Source organism: Barbus barbus (genome assembly GCF_936440315.1).
Source record: "Barbus barbus genome assembly, chromosome: 13".
Lineage (NCBI taxonomy): Eukaryota > Metazoa > Chordata > Actinopteri > Cypriniformes > Cyprinidae > Barbus > Barbus barbus.
This window is the reverse complement of record NC_136741.1, coordinates 10421139-10440499: the sequence shown is the minus strand read 5'-3', so window position 1 is coordinate 10440499 and position 19361 is coordinate 10421139. Positions and strand designations below refer to the sequence as shown.

The 19361-nt window shown below is 39.8% G+C and overlaps 1 protein-coding gene across 1 annotated transcript in view; it reads left to right on the top strand.

Moving 5' to 3' along the window:
• Window positions 1-19361, top strand: part of LOC306878676 (plexin-B1-like) — a 52614-nt gene that overhangs the window by 1066 nt on the left and 32187 nt on the right. The window contains exons 2-3 of the mRNA XM_079431155.1: window positions 16278-16347; window positions 16606-17752. Coding sequence (XP_079287281.1) covers window positions 16616-17752 — 1137 coding nt within the window. The 5' untranslated portion in view covers window positions 16278-16347; window positions 16606-16615. The remainder of the gene's footprint in view (window positions 1-16277; window positions 16348-16605; window positions 17753-19361) is intronic.

The following is a 19361-nucleotide window of genomic DNA, read 5'->3' as shown; positions in this document are numbered from 1 at the left end:
GTCAGGGAACATTTCTGTGAATAATGATTGAAATTTAAGTCCGTTTGTCACACAAATCTATCAAAAGTCTTGGAATATAGGGCCTGAGTAATATGGACCACTTTTAGGATGTCTTTATTGTGTTTTTATGGAATTTTCACTTTTATTATAAAATATTACCATAATTTGTTCCATAGAAGAGAAACTCTTATAGTTTTGGAACAACATGAGGGTGTATTAATGTACTTGCATGAGCGCACTATTTGCGGTTTTGTGGTGGTGGTGGTGGTGGTGGTGGTGGGGGGGGGGTAGATGTATACCAAAACAGAGAGTGATAAACTTTATATCATGTAATAAAGACAATATAAACTGAATTATGAAAATTCACTTTATTAAATTTCTAAAATCATGTTATTGAACTTGAAATGAACGTGAATGATTCATCCATGTATGTATTTAACCTCATAATTTTAACCAAAATGTTAAACCCAGTCTTTCAGTGAAAATGACAGACTTCTCACGTGAGGTGTACGCCTTAGTGAATTAGTGAAGTGAATTTAGTGAAGTGACATACTGCCAAGTATGGTGACCCATACTCGGAATTCATGTTCTGCATTTAACCCATCCAACGTGTACACACACACAGCAGTGAACACACACACACCGTGAACACACACCCGGAGCAGTGGGCAGCCATTTATGCTGCGGCGCCCGGGGAGCAGTTGGGGGTTCGGTGCCTTGCTCAAGGGCACCTCAGTCGTGGTATTGAGGGTGGAGAGAGCGCTGGACATTCACTCCCCCCACCTACAATCCCTGCCGGCCCGATGATACTTAGAATGTACATATTGTAGAGATTTGTGTAGCTTTAAAAAAATGTAAACTTTTTCATGTATGATACACATATTGCTACCTTGAGTGTCTGCCGATACAGTTTTTTTTTTTTTTTTCCAGTTCAGAATATCTTTACCTTATTAACTTGCTAACTACAGACTGCTTCATTATAAATTAAGAGAAAACATAAAATATATAAAATATTGCATAAATGATATTTAATGTAACAAAATTAATTATATTGTAAAATAGGTTACTTTTTAATACTTTTAATATTACTACTAAAATATACTCTATAAACAACAGAAAACAGACATGATTCGATACATACAATAAAACAATTATATAGGATCAACATTAAAGCTACAGGAGGAACATTGTTTTAGTTATTATGTGAATTGTGCTTTGCCTCTGGTGTTCTGTGTGGGTGGATCTAATGGCGAATTTCATCAAAAGTAATAGCATACTCCCTTGATTGGATTGGATGTACACTTCCATTTAAATAAAGAATTAAAAATAAGTGATATGATGTTTAACACTCAGTACACTGTAAAAAAAAAAAAAAAGTTGAGGCAATTTAAAATAAGGCAACCAGCTTCAGCAGATTTTTGAGTTCTCTCAATTTATTTTTGTTGGAGATTCTCAACTTTTTGTTGTATAAACTTAAAACAACAAGTTGAGAAAACTCAAAAATCTGCTGAAGCTTGTTGCCTTAATTTTAAGTTGGCTCAACTTGTTTTTTTGTTTTTTTACAGTGTATGCAGTTTCCCATGAAATCCGTCCCAACAATTCCTACTTGTGCGTTATTTAAATGATTTAAAACAGAAAAGTTACATAGTGTAGCTTTAATAATCTTTCATTACAAAAACAGTATGAAAGGCTCCAATGCAGAGCGTCTCAAAAGCATTTTATACACATTCTTAATTTCTAGCGATTATCGTCAATTTGATTTAGATACTATTTAAACTAAACTGATCTAGACAATGACGTCTCTGAATTCAATAATGAAATGGCTTAACTGAAAATTGAGTTTATTCTTATTTTTATACATTACTGACACACTATCCTCCAATTTGATACTGTTAAGTGCTTTGACACAATCTGTATTGCTAAAAGCGCTATATAAATTTATAATTTTTCATAATGAAAAATTTACGGGGCCTAATGGATAGAGAGTTGGACTTGTAACCCAAAGGTCGTGGGTTTGAGTCTCAGGTCCGGCAGGGATTGTAGGTGGGGGAGTGAATAACCAACACTCTCTCCACCCTCAATACCACGACTGAGGTGAGACCCTTGAGCAAGGCACCGAACCCCCAACTGCTCCCCGGGCGCCACAGCATCGACTGCCCACTGCTCCGGGTGTATGTTCACTACTGTGTGTACACTTGGATGGGAGCACAAATTCCGAGAATTCCGGTCACCATACTTGGCCACACACCACTTCCCTTTCCCCTTTCCCTAAATAAAGGTGACTTGACTTGACTTGACATTCTGGGTGCTTTACAGATGATGGTGTGCTTTACAGCAGTATCTCTTTCTTGAGTCACAGATGAACCCTCGCACCATAATGAAAAGTTTAGAGCACAAAGAAGAGATATTGTGTGTGCGCAAAACCGAGAGTATTGCATCTATTCAACAGTTTACCAAGCCTTTTCATCAGGGTTTTAAATTCTAGTAACTGTGCTTGTGAATGATGTGTTTGATTCAGTAAGGTTGTTGTGGCCTGTGAGTAGTGAGATTAGCAACATTGTTTCCCATCTATGTAGTTACATGAGCGCAAGAAGTTGATTCAATCTTGTTTTTATCAGTTAAGAAATATATAAGGTGAGACGGTTTTTAAATTTGAATGATACACAAGCTTATTCATGCTTTTATTTCTTCCCGTTTTGACTATTGAAGTTTTAGTAATCAAACAGCACGTCTAATTAATTGAAATTATGAAACATATACAATTTAACAACTGCTTATTTAAAATTGAACACAAATCACATTTTTAGGGCCCTACCAATTCTGTTTTTTGTTTTGTTTAGTTTTTTTCAAATACATTGATTTCTGTTTATAATTCTCTGGATTCCCATTTAATGGTTTAATTGAATTTAATAATCAAAAAGCAGTTCTAATCGATTTAATTCATATTTTTACAATAGTCTTTTACAATAACTTTCTGGATTTATGATTTAATACAAATTTATTGAAAAAACTGGCATATCAATTTTATTATATGAATGATAATTTCATTATTACTATTATTATTATAATTATTATTAAAACATTGAGCAGTACATTCAACTGAAAAAATGGTCCATTTCTTCATGAATCCAAACTTTTGTTTTGATGGGATGTCTTGAAGACCTTTTGTTTCTGTATAATGATTTTTATCAAATGAAATTGTGAAATGTTTGTAAAGTCAACTTTCAGAGCATGCCTGGAGATGAATTTCTCTTCATATATTGAGACTGCATTGGATGAAAATACCATGCATCATTTTTTGCTGAAATATGGCTGAAGTGTTTTGCTATTTGGTTTTTAGGGTGTTATAGTTGGTTGCTAGGCTGTTTTGGCTGGGTGCTGAGCATCACTAGAGGGTTCTGGCCAATAGGTGTTGTTAGGGTTGCTAAGTCTTTATGGAGTGCAATATTATCCTACATCCTTAAAACATAACATGGATATAAATGTCAAGAGCTATAACACTATCTCTGTGGCAGCCCAAAGCTCTGTAAACAGTAAAATAAAAAAGTGGTCACAGTCCACTTCTGTCTTTAACCAGTCAAACAGCCAGTCATTTAGCAAAACAAATAAAAAAAAATTGCTCATAATTTTTTCCAGCCATTGAAAGTCTGTGCAACATTTTTAAGCTTCAAAAAGGACAAAGACATTGTGAAAGTAATCACTAAGAATAGGTTTAATTCAAGTCTTCTGAAGAGACACAATCACTCATATGCTGAACTGATTTAATTTAGAAGATAATTTAGAAGTATTTTTTTATGACAAATGATCATTTTGTAATTTAATATAGACTTAGAGTTGGGCTAAATGTTTTAATAAAGCATGTTGAAGTTTTCATATTTTATAGGGATCTTGCCTAGGGCACCTAAATGATGAGAAACGGACTCTTACTAATAGCAGAGATGATAAAGAAAAATATACAGTGACATAGTGGTGCAGGTCTGTACATGTACTTGGGGCCTGTGTCTGTGGAATGACGGGCTGTAGTCTGTATGTGTGTTTGTTCCCCTTCAGCAGGGGGGAAAGAGAGAAAGCCGTCCAGCTCCCTTTGTCTCTTTTGTTGGAGTGGAGATTTAAAAGGTCAGTGAAAAGAGGGGGAATTGGAGAATGAGGGAGAGTTTCAGATGGAGGGGAGGGGTGAGTGAGTAACTGTTGAATATGTGAATGAGTGCATGGACACGCTGGAGTTTGTGAGGTGTGCATAAGTATTTGAATAAAAACCTAAATATAGATATTAATCGACATTTTATTTAGCGTGTAATGCATTCCTTGTTACTTGACAGTCAGCATATTAATGTAGTATAATTTATCATTCAGTATGTATTGCAGGGAAACGGTAGTTAAAAAAACTATTGTTTTAACAATGTCTTTCTTTTACATTTTAAACTTATGTATTGCATGGATTTACTAATATGTATACATCAGGAAAAAACATCTGTAATGTTGTAAACTTCTAAATTCAAATACTAACTCTTACAAATACTAACAATTTTAATAGCAGTAATTCAGAAAGATGAACCTAACTTTAAACCAATAGGTAATTTGAATCTTTTCTGCGCTCCGTTTCTCTTCCTTTGTCCCACTGATGCAGTCACACAGATCTCCTCAAAACTCTTCCTGGGACACTCATAAACATTCCTACCCTTGAGATTGTCTCTATCCTGGGAAAAGGAGTTGCCATGGTGAAGAGAACATGAATGTTGGACCAGACCTTCTTCTTCTTTAATAAAGATTGTTCTTTTTTATTCCCTGATGCAGCACTACTAGTAAAAGCCTTCTTGATCTGTTAAAAGTGCAACAGTTTTGTTGGCTCCTTGTCATTGCAGATATGAAATTTCTTTTTTTGTAGGGAATAAATGTAGATCCATACAACAATAGTCCCTTAAATGTTATGGATGCAAAAACTATATAAGATGCATTCCATATTTAATGTTTATTTGGAGTAGAAAAGAGTTCATGTACACTGATTGTGCAAGCATACATTTAGGGATATTTATGAATTATTTCTTACAGTTAGCGGAGTCTCTTGGCAATCATTTGCTTCTTGTTGGAAAGCTCTGGTGGGTCTCTGGTTGTCCTGGGAACTACCCCTCTTTTCTTTATTTTCCCCCCTTGCTGAATTAGTGGGAACAAACCCCCACCCACCTCTACACACTATGTCTCTCTCTCTCTCTCTCTGAGAACATAGCTGTTACATAAGGATACATTTGTTGCATATAACGCAAACCTGCAGACTGTGCAGGCCTAAATGTTGACCTATAGAATTGTCTGTGTTTCAAAAGTGGGCTTGCTTTTGGAGGGTTATGAAATGAACATGTCATTTCATGTTGCTTTAGACATTCTTTTGTGGACTTGTTTCAGCGTTTGTACAAGATCCTCTTAGATGGCCTTATATTCTCAAATACTTTGGTACATTGTGGAATGCTTGGTTGAGTCTATAATTTCCTCAGGGCCTGTCTGGCCTATAACCATAATGCTTCCATTCCTGCTACACTGTTTGGATCTCCTTTTAGCCAAAGGCTATTTTTAGTTTTATAAATAAACAGTTCAACTTTTGTCTCATTTGTTCAAAGCACATTATCTATAGTATTCGATTATGCCATCAAACATTCCCTACCACAATACTGGTTAAGGAATGGCATAAAGGAAAGCAAAGAGCTTCTCTGCTGCTGCCGAATTGCATAGAGAAAAACTATACTGAGAAATGGATGAGAGTTACAGAGACCTGTTGGAGTGCATAATTTCTGCTGCTTTTTTGATACACAAACTTGATACAAATGGTTATATCAATGTCAAAAAATAATATTTTAGGATTTACTTAAAGTTGATTTTTTTTTTAGTAATATACACAACAATTGATCCAGTTGTCCTTTACACTTTACTTATATTCGCCGCCCTTTCCTTTGGATTATGATCTCATTAAATTCTTATGAAGTGATAAGAGAAGATATGCTTATAGGAATCCTAAAAGAATAATTTGCTTTAAAATGTGAATTCTTTCATCATTTCCTCACCCTTATTCATTCTGCAAAAACGGTTAACATTTTAAAAAGTTTATATTATTGAAAGCATACAGTAATCACGGATTGTTAAGCTTAAAAAAACAACAACAAAAAAACAAAAACCCATCATAAAACCTGGAGGATAACCAGGGACAAGGCTTAGGGTGTGCCATGGGTAAACAGGGTGTGCAACAATTGAGCACAATAAAGTGAAATACAGCTGCATGCAGCAATAATAAGAGTCCAAGCATGTGTGGACATGGAAAACATAACCAACACAAACAATTTAAAAGAATCCTGTGGATGTTGTACATACAGTTTTGGCGTCACATTTATCCTTTATTGAAAGCAATTGGAAAACATTGAAGAGCCTCACACAGAAAGTTATGCATGTTAAAGGGTTACTCCACCCCAGAATGAAAATTTTGTTATTAATCACTTACCCCCATGCCGTTCCAAACCCGTAAAAGCTTAGTTCGTCTTCGGAACACAATTTAAGATATTTTGGATGAAAACCGGGAGGCTTGTGACTGTCCCGTTGACTGCCAAGTAAATGACACTGTCAGGGCCCAGAAAAGTATTAAAGGCATAGCCAAAATAGTTAATTTGCCATCAGTGGTTCAACTGTAACGTTATGAAGCTACGAGAATACAATTTGTATGCAAAGAAAATTAAAATAACGGCTTTATTCAACAATTCGTCATCTGCATCACCGTAGCGCCATTTTGGAGAATATCCGCTGAACGCAAACTGCGCCACACGGAAACGTCTTCTACATTCTTCAAGTTTTGCGTATCCGTGGTGCAGCTGACACAGAACAGCGTACGCAGTTTGCGTCCAGCAGATACTCTTCAAAATGGCGCTACGCTGACGCAGAGGAGATGAATCGTTATTTTTATTTACATACAAAAATTATTCTCGTAGCTTCATAATGTTACGGTTGAACCACTGATGGCAGATGGACTATTTTGGCTATGCCTTTAATACTTTTCTGGGCCCTGACAGTGGTATTTACTTGGCAGTCAATGGGACAGTCACAAGCCTCCCGGTTTTCATCCAAAATATCTTAAATTGTGTTCTGAAGACGAAGGAAGCTTTTACGGGTTTGGAACGACATGGAGGTAAGTGATTTAATGACACAATTTTCATCTTTGGGTGGAGTAACCCTTTAAGTTATGAGAAGTTTTAACTGTTTAACACATACTAGTAAATTAGGCAATAAGAAAATAAAATCTACAAAGAAAATGGTATCATCTATAAAAATGTAAGTAAAACATTCCAGTATGTTTAAGATTTCTCTGGATAGGCTATAGTCTAGTACTTTAAACATGAACCAGCACCATTTATTCGCACACATTCCATTGAATTTTTTTTCTAATTGAACTGTAGGCCTATTTATGAAATAACAGCATAATACATTATCATAAATGCAACAACACAATGGATTATTCAATTACAAACAATGTAAAGATGAAAACTGAAAATTCAAAGAAGAATGTACAGAAGGTGTAATAAACTAATATGTGTTTTGTTCAGAGGCTTTAATGCAGTTAAAAGTGATGAAAATATTGTGAAGGTGTTGTTTTAAAAAGTTATTTCTCCTTGTTAAAGCTTAGTAAGTACTGAAATGTTAAAACATTATCAATAATTGAGTGCGTATATGGCTATATGGCTCTTATTATATGGGAGCCATTTGGGATTTAATCTTTAAAGATTAGATGGTGAAGAGCTATTTTGTCACCAAAGACATTTATTCATAAATCTCTCTAAATATGTCACATGTCTCAGTCCTGTTTTTATAGTTGTTCTGAGGGCTGTAAGCTACTTCATTCTCGAATCTGACCCATTTACCCAATCCAATTTACGAACTTTTATTGTCCTGTTACATGTTTTTGCATTTGTCCTATGAGTGATACAGCAAAGTGCCCCAGCTCTTTTGTCTTAGTCTCCACTCTCATTTTAATCTTTATTTATCACAGTACTGAGTGCTTTTGGCCTTTGTGTTGTGGGTTGTTGTGCTTGATTCCCTCCTTTTTTCCTCCCACCTTTACACAGCTTTCTTTGCACATTTCTTGAGCCTTAAACCAAATCTGAGGTGGGAAGAACTTGACTCAACTTGTAAACTCTTGACCCTTTGGTAAAAGTTTAGTCTCTCTCTCAGACCACACGATTCTCCTTTCTACCATTTATGATTGCTGGATATCCTAAAATTAAGTGAAGCAATCTACATGGTTATGTACAACAACATGACAAAATAATAGTTGTCTGTTGTGGTTTATGTTGTACAGTATGTTCACGTAGCATTGGTTCACCAAAATGTAGTTGTGAATCCTGAATATTTAAGGTGTTAGTTTGGTTATTAGTAACAGCGAACATTGCTCAATGTGGTCATAACCGCAAACGCAACAAAGTTGAGAAAAGACTTTTAATTAAGAGACCAAAATCAGTGTAGAGTGTGTGATCGCAGAGATTTTATAAGGCTGCTGTAATCAAACCGAGTCCTTTCTAGCTCCAAAGAACGTCAAAACTAGAATTCAATTAACTGCGGCTCCTATTCTGGCTATGAGCCTGAATGGTCTTGTTGACGCGCACAGCCCTGGGTCTGCAGTTTTTCTGCTTATAGATAGCCCCAGTGGCAAAGAACATGCACTTATTCCCATTTCATTTTCAGTGTAGGCATGTGACTGTGTCAAATTTCCATATCACAATTTGTTTACCTTTTTATCTTGGTATACGCTGTTATCACAGTTTGAACTTTGAACGGTGAGGTGAAAGAATGTGTCCCTGGCACTAAATGCTTTCACTGAAGGAACTCTTGTTGTAGAGAAGCATTTGAGCTACAGCAGCAAGATGAGGTAGTTCTTTAGCTTGCTGCAATGGATCTGTTTCTGATTTTCTTGTTGGCACAGAAATGTACACTTTACCTCCGCTTCAGCCATTGCATGAGGAAGCTGCTGCCTTCACGCTCACCTTCCCCCTTGCCTTATGGAGGGGATTTTCTTGAGCGTGGTGGCCAAGCCTTTTTGCTCACAGGTGGGATGGACGTTTGTTCTGTATGGGCAACTACCTCATTCAGTGGTGTCGTCTCTGTCAGTTTTGAAGCTTCCTCGATTCAGCAGTTGACTCTGGCCTCGAGGTCAAAAACATTGATCCAAGCATAGGAAAAAGTATGTTTTTGTTGCCTGTTTTAATATGGTGCGAAAGTTGTTCGTAGTAAGAGATGTTAATCATGGTATTGAGAGAGAATAAGGGCATATTCAGATCTTCTCCTGACTGTTTTTTTTCGTCATCACGTGTGTGTGTGTGTGTGTGTGTGTGTGTACTTAACCATATGGGGACAAATTTGAACCAAGTGAGCTAAAGCTGACACAACCTCTTTTTTAGGGGTGTCCTTGTTTGTAAAATAATAATAATGTATGCTAAAATCAATAATACAGTAATAATAATAATAAAAAAATATTTATTTTAGAATGGCGAAAGTTTTCTGTTATGGTTAGGGTGTGGGTTAGGTTACAGTATTTATAACTAGCTGTAAATAAAATAATAATAAAAACAATAGAAATCTATGGAATAACCCCATTTGGATAGCTAAATAAATAAGTGTGTGTGTGTGTATGTGTTCCACCTTTTCAGATTCCCCATCTGTGAGATGTAAAAAAAAGTACATACACAAACCCCACATAGCTTGGTTTAATATTCCTGATCGAGGCCATAGTTCAGGATTTTAACGGCTGAAATTATTACCGATTTCTTGATGTCAGCCTTATTCAGATGACATTGTTATTTGAGCTATTTAATTTTTTGAGCTTTTATTTAAACTTTAGGAACTCTATTATAACATGTTATATGTAAAGTCTTTGCTCACAGCCTCCGTTAAATTAATATCATAGCCTTGTCATTTTTTTTTGTTGACAAAAATAATGTTGGCTTAATAAACATTAGCATACAAGATGATAATTATTTTAGGATACGTTTGTATTTAATTTACCAGTTTTATTAGTCAAAATAGTGTTAACATTTATTGTCACCAGTACCACAGGCTTTAATGAAGTCTAAATTAGATATATTTAGGATATTGGACATCAATGTTAAATTGAGGATTTGGTCACCCTAGAGGTGTGTCGGGCAAGTGTGTGCATGTTTTTGGCCAGAGGATCAAATAATTGGGTGTTCGAGTTGCTCTTAGTATTAGATGACTGGGCTGTTCTCTTTCCCATGCCTTGTTCTTTTTCTCTTTAGACTGAACACAAAATCAATATGGATTTTGTTTTGCTTTTCTAGTACATTTTAATACCTCTTATACAAGAGTTAGTTTCAGTCCTCAAAAAATATATAAGAACTCTTTGCTATTTTGAGGCTTGGCTGCTCAAATTTAAGTTTGCAGTATATTTATTCTCTTGTTGTATTTCTTGTTTTGGTCTGGAATATGTCACATTAGGAAGTAAAATGTGTTGCGAACACCATTTCATGGTGACCTTTAAGGAATGTTTAGCTGGCAGGAAGAGAGATAACTATTACACTTGTCCTACACTGAGTCTAGCAGATATTTCCTAAAGATTTAAGACTGAATACTCGGGTTTAGACATGTTGTGTTTACAGAACTCCTAGCTTCACTGCAGTACTGTGCTGAAAGTAGCCTCATGGACTGTTCATTCACTGTCAATTCAATAGCACATTGAATTGAATCTTCAAAGACTTTTATTTATACAGCTTTTTATAGAGGCTGCTGTGCCACTATTTGAATGGACTGCTGCATGTCTATATTGGGCTATGTTGTTCACCCTGCAGACATTAGTGCTGAATTCCAATTTATGGATCAGATCTGATTTTTTTTTTTTTTTTTGTATGGCTGTTCAGATTATTTTTAAATGTGGCCAATATCAGATTCCATTGTGAATCAATGAGGATCCAGAACTGACCCGTATGCGTAAAAAGAATGTTTATAAGACGGCGTGAGGCATGCTGTCATACAGAAGTAAACATGGAGGCCACTGAAGTAAGCGTTCGCACATTCATTTATAAGGTGATTTACTGCAGACACCAGTGAACTTGTGAGCAGGCGACAAGGATTACAAAGATGAGAAGAGAAAGAAAAAAGCTTTTAAATATTTATGGTACCCATTTGGCTTGTGTAGAGCTGTCACTGTAAAATTCTGTAAACGCCTCTCTCCACTGCATCAGTAGCTGTCTGTCATATTCACAGAGTGATCAAAGAACTACCGGAGTGTAAATTTGAGTGACTCCCCTTCAGCGCAGAATTATGGCGAATTTCAATCTAGAGTGACATAAAAGACACATGAATATGACCGTTCAGACTGAGGTCGAATTGACTGAGGTCAAAACATCTGATCTGAATTGGATTTAGGACCACATATGGAAGTAGCCCGAATGTGGAGCCTCATTTATAAAATGTTGTGCAGAAACCATCCTAAATTTGATATTACGATCATCTCTCAAATATTTATAAATGAAATGAGGCCCTAGTATCAAAAAGATCACACTGTAGGGGAAAAAAATGTTCTGAGTCGCATATGAACAAAAACTGGGCCACATTTTTTTGCATGTATTTTGAATGTAGGCTTGTTGTTGTAGCATCATAGGTTTTTTTTTTTTTTTTTTTTTTAATCCACCTGCCACTACGTCAAATGATTGTTTGCTAGGTCAGATCAGTTTCTCATTTCCAGTTCTCTTTTTTTTAAAGTTCCTTTTTTGTGTAAATATGCAAAGTATTTAGTTAAATGCTTTTATTGGCTTTGTTATGCCAGACTTAGTTGTATAAATTATGATACTTGCTTATCTAATGCCCCTTTTACACACATTCCAGAAAGTTTCAGTAAAAGTTGTTCTGGTAACTGTTTTGGGATTGTGGGATTTTAGTGCGGAGTTTGTTCTGTGCTAACTTGATACCTGTAAAAATGTTTGCTGCATGAGGTTTGCATCAAATCCAATGATCAACATTTTTTTCTTGGTATCTCTATGAATGTTTTTTTCTATTGACCTCTATTACTTTTCCCCACTGACTGTCATAAATATGGCATATATGCAAAATTGTAACTGAAACAGATTAATAATAATCAATATATTTGTACCGTTATTTTGCTATTTCACTATGCTATTTCTTATACACAAGTGAATCTATAAGTAAATGTTCACTCCTGTAATCATTGGTTTACTTGTGTACAATGTACAGTTTATACAAAAAATGTACAGCTGTATCAAAAAATATAAAATTGAAACTAAAGAATACATTTCTATAATTTGTTGCTTGATCCCACAAACATCGGATTGGGTTTATTTTCAAGTAAACGGGATTAGCTTGTATCATTTTGCGAAGGTGATACTGAATGTCTGTCCCAGCCACTGCTATGTTCTGTAGCAGTGTACCTAAAGTGTATCTTATTAAACCAGGAAAAATCATTTAAAAAGTATGTTTATTTATTTAGTTTAATTGACCATAAATAATCTTTAATAATAGACACAAATTTTACGCTGTGAGAGGTTTATTTGTGAACAAATAATTATCTCATAATTTTATTGTAGTCATACATTATGTACAGTTTGTCTGAGCTGTGCATTAATTTGAACAGGTGGCTTTTACGCAGGTGGCATTGATGCATCACAGCCACTTCTCAAATGCCAAAATGCTTAACAGGTATTTTAAACAACTTGTCTGAAGAGCCAAATTAGCCAGAGATCAGTTGATTAAAAGATCTGGTATCTGTCAAATGATCTGTTTTGTATTGATGTATTAGATGTATAGATGTATTAAGCGAGGTACAAAGAACATCCAGCTGAAATAAAAACTTGTAAAACAACAATTTTTGTTCCTTTTTTTCCCCCAAAATGACCAGATAATCAATTAATATTTGCATATGGTTCTTTGCAATACTATGCTGTGACCTGAAAATACTTTTTCCATAGTGCATGATTTATAAACTAATAAATGTTGATATTTGCAACACATAACCAGCCCTATATGCATGGCTTTCCTGATGTGGTAAACTTGCTCGGTAGCTCACCTGGTGCAGTGTTGCACTTGCTGTGCAGATCCAAGAGCTCAAAGCATTGTAGAAGGATTAACCCTCTGGAGAAAATTGAACGCAACGCAATATCATTTTGCAAAAAATGTACAAAGGGGTGTTTTATTTTTAATACTGGGCTGTTACTAAACCCAGATCTATAATAGAGAAAAAATTATATCTTTTACAGCGACTTTTGTAGACTTGTCTCTTGAAAAGTGCAGTGAAATGTACCCATCCATCCATCCATCCATCTTCCGCTTATCCGGGGCCGGGTCGCGGGGGCAGCAGTCTAAGCAGAGATGCCCAGACTTCCCTCTCCCTAGACACTTCCTCCAGCTCTTCCGGGGGGACACCGAGGCGTTCCCAGGCCAGCCGGGAGACATAGTCTCTCCAGCATGTCCTAGGTCTTCCCCGGGGTCTCCTCCCAGTGGGACGCGCCCGGAACACCTTCCCAGGAAGGCGTCCAGGAGGCATCCGGAACAGATGCCCGAGCCACCTCAGCTGACCCCTCTCAATGTGAAGGAGCAGCGGCTCTACTCTGAGCTCCTCCCGAGTGACCGAGCTTCTCACCCTATCTCTAAGGGATCGCCCAGCCACCCTGCGGAGAAAGCTCATTTCAGCCGCCTGTATCCGGGATCTTGTCCTTTCGGTCATGACCCAAAGCTCATGACCATAGGTGAGAGTAGGAACGTAGATTGACCGGTAAATCGAGAGCTTCGCCTTGCGGCTCAGCTCTTTCTTCACCACGACAGACCGGTACATCGACCGCATTACTGCAGAAGATGCACCGATCCGTCTGTCAATCTCTCGTTCCATCCTTCCCTCACTCGTGAACAAAACCCCAAGATACTTAAACTCCTCCACTTGAGGCAGGAACTCTCCACCAACCTGAAGTGGGCAAACCACCCTTTTCCGACTGAGGACCATGGCCTCGGATTTGGAGGTGCTGATTCTCATCCCAACACAACTTCCGGTCCCCCTTCTTAAAAAGAGGGACCACCACCCCGGTCTGCCACCCCAGAGGCACTGTCCCCGACCGCCACGCGATGCTGCAGAGGCGCGTCAGCCAAGACAGCCCCACAACATCCAGAGACTTGAGGTACTCAGGGCGGATCTCATCCACCCCCGGTGCCCTGCCACCGAGGAGTTTCTTGACTACCTCGGTGACTTCAGCTTGGGTGATGGACGAGTCCACCTCTGAGCCCCCAGCCTCTGCTTCCTCAATGGAAGACGTGACGGCGGGATTGAGGAGATCCTCGAAGTATTCCTTCCACCGTCCAACGATATCCCCAGTCGAGGTCAGCAGCTCCCCACCTCTACTGTAAACAGCGTTGGCTGGGCACTGCTTCCCTCTCCTGAGGCGCCGGACGGTTTGCCAGAATCTCTTCGAGGCCAGCCGATAGTCCTTCTCCATGGCCTCACCGAACTCCTCCCAGGCCCGAGTTTTTGCCTCCACAACCACCCGGGCTGCAGTTCGCTTGGCCTGTCGGTACCCGTCAGCTGCCTCAGGAGTCCCACAAGCCAGGCCCGATAGGACTCCTTCTTCAGCTTGACGGCATCCCTTACTTCCGGTGTCCACCACCTGGTTCGGGGATTGCCGCCTCGACAGGCACCGGAGACCTTACGGCCACAGCTCCGAGCAGCCGCTTCGACAATGGAGGTGGAGAACATGGTCCACTCGGACTCAATATCTCCAGCCTCCCTCGGGATCCGGTCGAAGCTCCGCCGGAGGTGGGAGTTGAAGATCTCTCTGACAGGAGACTCGGCCAAACGTTCCCAGCAGACCCTCACAGTACACTTGGGTCTGCCGAGTCTGTCCAGCTTCCTCCCCCGCCATCGGATCCAACTCACCACCAGGTGGTGATCAGTTGACAGCTCCGCCCCTCTCTTTACCCGAGTGTCCAAGACATACGGCCGCAGATCAGATGAAACGACCACAAAGTCGATCATCGACCTACGGCCTAGGGTGTCCTGGTGCCACGTGCACTGATGGACACCCTTATGCTTGAACATGGTGTTCGTTATGGACAAACTGTAACTAGCACAGAAGTCCAATAACTGAACACCACTCGGGTTCAGATCAGGGGGGCCGTTCCTCCCAATCACGCCCCTCCAGGTGTCACTGTCGCTACCCACATGGGCATTGAAGTCCCCCAGTAGAACGATGGAGTCCCTGGTTGGAGCACTTTCCAGCACCCCTCCCAGAGACCCCAAGAAGGCCGGGTACTCTGCACTGCCGTTTGGCCCGTAGGCACACACGACAGTGAGAGACCTATCCCCTACCCGTAGGCGCAGGGAAACGACCCTCTCGTTCACCGGGGTGAACTCCAACACATGACGGCTGAGTTGGGGGGCTATAAGCAAACCCACACCAGCCCGCCGCCTCTCACCATGGGCAACTCCAGAGTAGTGAAGAGTCCAACCTCTCTCGAGGAGTGTGGTTCCAGAGCCCAAGCCGTGCGTAGAGGTGATCCCGACTATCTCTAGTCGGAACCTCTCAACCTCACGCACAATCTCAGGCTCCTTCCCCGCCAGCGAGGTGACATTCCACGTCCCTAGAGCTAGCTTCTGTGTCCAGGGATCAGGTCGTCGAGGCCCCCGCCTTCGACTGCTGCCCGATCCTCTTTGCACCGGCCCCTTACGGTCCCTCCTGCAGGTGGTGAGCCCACGGGAAGGCGGCCCCACGTCGCTCCTTCGGGCTGAGCCCGGCCGGACCCCATGGGGGGAGGCCCGGCCACCAGGCGCTCGCATACGAGCCCCAACCCCGGGCCTGGCTCCAGGGTGGGGCCCCGGCTGCGCCATACCGGGCGACGTCACGGTCCTCTTTTTGTTTTCCTTCATAAGGGGTTTTGAACCGCTCTTAGTCTGACCCGTCGCCTAGGATCTGTTTGCCTTGGGAGACCCTACCAGGGGCATATAGCCCCGGACAACATAGCTCCTAGGTTCATTCGGGTACTCAAACCCCTCCACCACGTTAAGGTGGCAGTTCAAGGAGTACCCAGAGCAATGTATTTACTGTTTTGCAGAATCTTAATCAGAGTCATGTAATTCAAGTGAGTCTGGGTTGACATTTTGTAAATCTCCTAAAATGTTAAACTTCCTCGAGATGCCCCTGCCAAATGCACATACTTGATTTATTGAAAAAAAAGTGAATGTTGTTTTTTTTTTTTTTTTTTTGTAATTTTTAAACAATTCTCTCTCTTTCTGTTTGTCATAGATTTAGCCGATGGGGATGTGTATTTGACCGTTTTGTGTGTATGCATGTCGCCCATGCAGATCAAACCCTGGTAAGAAAATTTGTCAAGTCTCTGTTTTGCTCTTTCTCTGATTACAGTAAATGAAAAGTTCATTTGTAATTTTTATATTGTGACATGCTGTAACATGACACATGTGGGATCATTTCTTGATTTGTGTTATTGGGATATTATGTTTTAATAACATTTACAATATTTACACTGATGTTTAAATAATTGAGGTTGTTATTATAATGTAAATTTTTACTGTTTTTGTTGATTTATTTTTCTTCTTTCTCTCTTTGCTCTCAGAATAGTTGACATGCCACCTGGGATGGTGTGTGTGTTCTCTTCTCTTTTCTCTATACTGTGTTGCTGCATGGTCACCCAGAGCTCTGCTTCTTCTAACCATCACCCCACCTTCTTGCGCAATGACACCTACTTCGAGCACCTGGCTTTGCATCCTGACCCTAAATTGGGTCGGGTCTATTTAGGCGCCCGTGATCGGCTTTACCAACTTTCTTCTGATCTTCAGCTTGAAGCAGAGGAAGAGACGGGGCCTGTGATAGACAGCCGTGACTGCCTGCCCCCAATTAGTGAGACAAACTGCCCACAGGCAAAATTGACCAATAACCACAACAAGCTACTACTCGTGGATCCTTATAGTCAGGAGCTCATCAGTTGTGGGAGTGTTTATCAAGGAATATGTCAGAAACGAAGTTTGGATGCAGTGGGGAAAGTGCTTTTCTCTGCAGAGAGGCCTGTAGATACGCAGTATGTGGCAGCTAATGACCCTAATGTCTCTACAGTAGGACTTGTGGCGCTCACAAGAGGCCGTGGGAAACAACAGCCAGTGCTGTTTGTGGGGCGGGGTTACACCAACAGCCAACCCCCAATATCTACTCGGAACTTAGTTATGGATCCTGTTTTCTCATATGAAGAAACTTCAAAGTTAGTGGTGGCTGGGAGGCTTTCTGAGTATGACCACCATTTTGTAACATCATTTACCCATCGCTCATATGTCTACTTCATGTTCTATCGGAGAGATTTGCAGTCACCATCGAGAGAATATCGCACATATGTTTCCCGAATGTGTTTGGATGATGCTGCATATTATTCATATGTAGAAGTTCCGTTAAGTTGCCGTTCAGCTGGAGGAAAGAATTATAACCTCCTACAAGCTCTACATGTAGGCCTACCAAAGTTAGCTAAGGCTATGGGAATAGAAAGCCCAGCTGCTACGGAACAAGAGGTCTTGTTGGGGGTGTTTTCGAGCCATTTTGCCTCCTCCAGTCGGCCAAACGAAGAGTCTGCAGTATGTGTGTTTTCACTTGAGGAAGTGGATAAACATATCAATGCTACAAGAGATCTGTGCTACACTGAAATGGGTCGTGCAGATCGAAAGGAGGTTGCATACATAGAGTATGAAGTCAAATCAAACTGTGCCAATCTTCCAGAGGTGAGTTTGAAAACTGGACTACTAAGTGTACTGCTTCAGACAACAGGTGCGAACAGATTTGTAGTCCCACTGTTACAAAATTAAAAGCATTTTAGAGCTATATAGTCATTGACCACCTGGTGTGATAAACACTAAAGTCCTCTTTATCAGGTTAAACAAACACCGTCTCAAAATCAGAGACCTTACACTCCCCAATCACAACTTGTCAGAGGAAACCCATTTTACTGCCAGGTGTAAACAGTAAATATGTCTCACCTGACTCCTGTGATTCATGAAACGGATCTTAATTCCAGGTATAAAGAGTCTACTTTCTCCAGTAGAAAATAACTGAGGTTGCAGTTTCAGATCCTCCAAGGTGTGATCCTGAATGTATCACCATTGTGCCCCTGAACATAGCAGTTCACCTCTTTAGGGGAAGCAAAACTATAATTGAACATGGCTTCATTCTATGATGACATCAAATTCCACCACCCCAGTTGTGTAGTTATATATAAACTGCTAAACTGGTCTGGAGAGGGTAGCTAACATACAGTTATTAAAAAGATCAGAGTTAGAACACAGTGATAAAAGAAAAGTGATTGTAACAAGATAAAAGGAACAAAAGAAAAATGGCAGTGAAGCTTAAAAGGTCAAAGAACCTTTACTTGCACGCTACTGTTCAAAAGTTTGGGATTAGTTTGTGAAACTTTGGGATATATTTAATTCGTATATATTTGATTATATTTAATATGATTGTAGCGAAGTTCGTAGATACGACAAAAAAAGGTGGGAACCGGCAAACATTCAAACAATTTAATAATAAAATAAATAAACAAAAAGTGAAAGTAAAGCAGCAGCCCCTCACGTTCAACTGACGCATAAAACATAATAAAAAGCACAACAAAAGTCCTGGGCCCGTATTCATAAAGATTCTAAGAATCCTCTCAGAAAACTCTTAATTTAGCTTAAAAACTTTTACGTAGGAGTCTTAGCTTAAGAGCGATTCGGGACCGATCTGAGAGCAACTCTGAGTAAGGAAAAGACAAAAACTGTCATCTTAGTGAGGAGGCGGGGTTGACCCCGTTGCTATGTATGACACAATCTTTTGAAGACTGTGATTGGTTGGTTGTCAAGAAGGAAATAAGAGTGCTTTTAAGAGTAGGGTATATTATAAGGCTTCACTTTGAAATTACAGGCGGAATTTTTCCTCTCGCTCTTTCTCTCACACACACACACACACACATTATATATGTATATATATTCTTTATTTACCATGCTGTCATACTTACAGAGCCGGCGCCAGCTAGGGCACCTCCATCGGGGGGCATTTAAATTTCGGGGGGGGGCACAAATCACGTTGTGTGTATGTGTGTGTGTCGGGGGGCTGGGGGGGCTGCAATCTGTGATCTCGTGCAGTTGCTGACGCTCGCTAAAGCGTGCAATCGTATTATGTGCGCTGTTTTATCGGTACTTTCGCTTTCAAAATCGATCGCGTTCATCAAGGAGGGGAGAGGATGGAAAGTGGGGGGGCACAGTAACTCGTTTGGGCGCCTTGGCGCCGGCCCTGCATATTTACTGTGTTTTATAGGAAATGAACAGAGACATATAAGCCTAATAAGTGCTGTAACAG